Here is a 2,307-nt window from a genome sequence, read left to right as displayed (position 1 = left end):
TCTCTTGGCACAGCTACCAGAAGACTAACAACTTTCAGACAGGATGCACACATCACAACTACGTCGTCAAGTTCAGTTGGAGGCTGCGCAGTAACGCCTAGCCATCCCGAGAAAAGTGCTTCTATTTTCCTTTTTCAAAGATCTCCACTCTGGCTGGAGTTTTTAGAAAGACTCGTTTTCAAGGCGAATGCTCCGTTTCCGTGTAAACAAAGGGAAATGTCTCTGTTTGTCAAAATAACCATGTAGGCGTAAACAGGGTCTTAAAGGGGCGCTATGCTGTTCTGGCCATTTCTTCACTGTTTTCTTTACTTTCTGCTTGCAGGTTTCTCTATAGAGCTCCCCCTATAGCTTTGGAATAGATATTTGCAGCTCCGGTGTTTACTCGTGTCTGACTCCTCGCTCGGTCAGTCTGCTGTTTCCTCTTTCTCTCTTCCTCCGACAATGCTTTCTTGGCTTGCTGCTTCATTTTTGCCGGCTCCGCCACGATGACGATAGTGTGAAAAGCTCCATTGCTACCTTGTTAGCCGGTTCCTGAATGGGCGTACTGGATGTGTGCAGTGTTGTGAAGCAATTTGTTACATTGCGAGGCCTGATGTCACGCTATACTTCCTGACGCTGAGGCCAGGACTCGCCGGCCCAATGTTGCAAGGATGGTTTTTCGCTCACAGGCGCTAGGGGGGGGCGAGACCACCACCATTCAACATGAAAAAAAGTCATATAACCATTCCAATGACTCAGAAACTGTTTAGTTAAGGTAAATTAAGCAACAACAAAAAACTGCATAGGTCCCCTTTAAATTGAGGGAGAACACTTTGCTGGTTCTGCCTTTTATTGAATACATTTGGAACTATTTATTTACATTTTGGACTGTAGCGGCACTGTAACTTTTATTAGTTTTCGTTATATTCAATTTGAGCTTATTTATTTTATATTTACTTTTTAATTTTGCCGTCTGTCTATTCGCCTCCTTCCCTGTATATTTTTCTCATCGCCTGTTGATGCAAACCACTATGAATTGTTTGGCCGATGAAAGGTGCTTGACAGATTAACTTGCCTAACTCTCATGTGGGGTTAGTTTTATCTCACGGTCCCCTAAAGTTATCATACAACCATTTTCATGAAATGTTTCAATTTTGTCGTCGCAGAGCTTGTGTCTACGGTTCTGTGCAGCGACGGCGTGTCGGAGTGTCCAGATGAAACCACCTGCTGTGAAACCTCAGAAGGAAAGTGGGGGTGCTGTCCCTTGCCAAAGGTACACAATGGCGGATCTTTTCATTATAGACATAGCACAAATGTTATAGAAATCCTAATGTTATTCAATAGCGTAATTGAGATTATGAATGAAGAGAAAGTCAAATGAGGGATTTGCATGTCCTGTCAGGATGTCCAGTTATCGGGACTTTATGGTGTTGTATCAGAAGCTGATACCCTGTGTTTCTTCATTGTCTCACAGGCTGTGTGCTGTGAGGATAAGACACACTGCTGTCCTGAAGGGAGTATATGTGATGTCCAACACTCAAAATGTATTTCCTCATCTACCAAAAAACAAACACCAATGTGGGCAAAACTTCCTGCCAGGATCAGAGCCGACTGGGAGAACCAGAAAGGTCAGATTGTTTTTTATTCCTCATTCTGATTCACCATTGTTTAAATCTGAATGTGGGTGTTTGTGTTCACGCAACCCTGATCTCTGTTTATTTCCATTACCAAAAGGTGAAAAAGTCACCGCAGAGACAGTTGTTGAAAAAAAACCCGAAGTCCCCACAGTGATTACAGTTCCTCCTTTAGAGAAGGAAGTCTCATCTGTCACTGAGGCAGCTGCAGGTGAGATGCTTATCATAACTCCAGTAAGTAATGCAGAAGTAAAACAAGCACACAGCTAAAACATTAAGCACATCACGTACAGTGGTGCTCAAATTTATGAACCCAGGCTAAAGTTGACTAAAAAGAGGAATATCCTGATATCGTTCCCTTGGCCTTTGGAATTAAAGTAGCCCACGCACACACACACACACACACACACACACACACACACACATCATCACGTACCCTTCACCATTCTCACGATTGATGTGGGGAACTTTCCATAAGGTCGTCTCTCAATGCAAATCAGATCGGCTATTAGGCTAACTGACATAACACCATGCATGTATGATGAAGGGTATGTGATGATGAGGGGCTATAGTGAACTTTGTCAGGAGGCATAGTATCCTGGATCCATTAAGTAACTGGCTTTTAATAATATAAATCTGCCTGCGTCTATGGCAATTTAACATAGAGGCCCCCTGTATTTTAAGGAAGAACATT

The 2,307-nt window shown here is 43.0% G+C and overlaps 1 protein-coding gene across 2 annotated transcripts in view; it reads left to right on the top strand.

Annotated features, from left to right (window-relative positions):
* The window catches only part of grna (granulin a), a 12,327-nt gene that overhangs the window by 3,902 nt on the left and 6,118 nt on the right, over window positions 1-2,307 (top strand). The window contains exons 6-8 of one of the 2 annotated variants that reach the window (XM_032537048.1): window positions 1,146-1,252; window positions 1,454-1,607; window positions 1,714-1,824. In XM_032537048.1, coding sequence (XP_032392939.1) covers window positions 1,146-1,252; window positions 1,454-1,607; window positions 1,714-1,824 — 372 coding nt within the window. The remainder of the gene's footprint in view (window positions 1-1,145; window positions 1,253-1,453; window positions 1,608-1,713; window positions 1,825-2,307) is intronic. The other variant, XM_032537049.1, reaches the window with a different exon arrangement.

This window comes from Etheostoma spectabile, chromosome 15 (genome assembly GCF_008692095.1).
Source record: "Etheostoma spectabile isolate EspeVRDwgs_2016 chromosome 15, UIUC_Espe_1.0, whole genome shotgun sequence".
NCBI lineage: Eukaryota > Metazoa > Chordata > Actinopteri > Perciformes > Percidae > Etheostoma > Etheostoma spectabile.
This window is presented reverse-complemented; position numbering and strand designations above follow the sequence as displayed.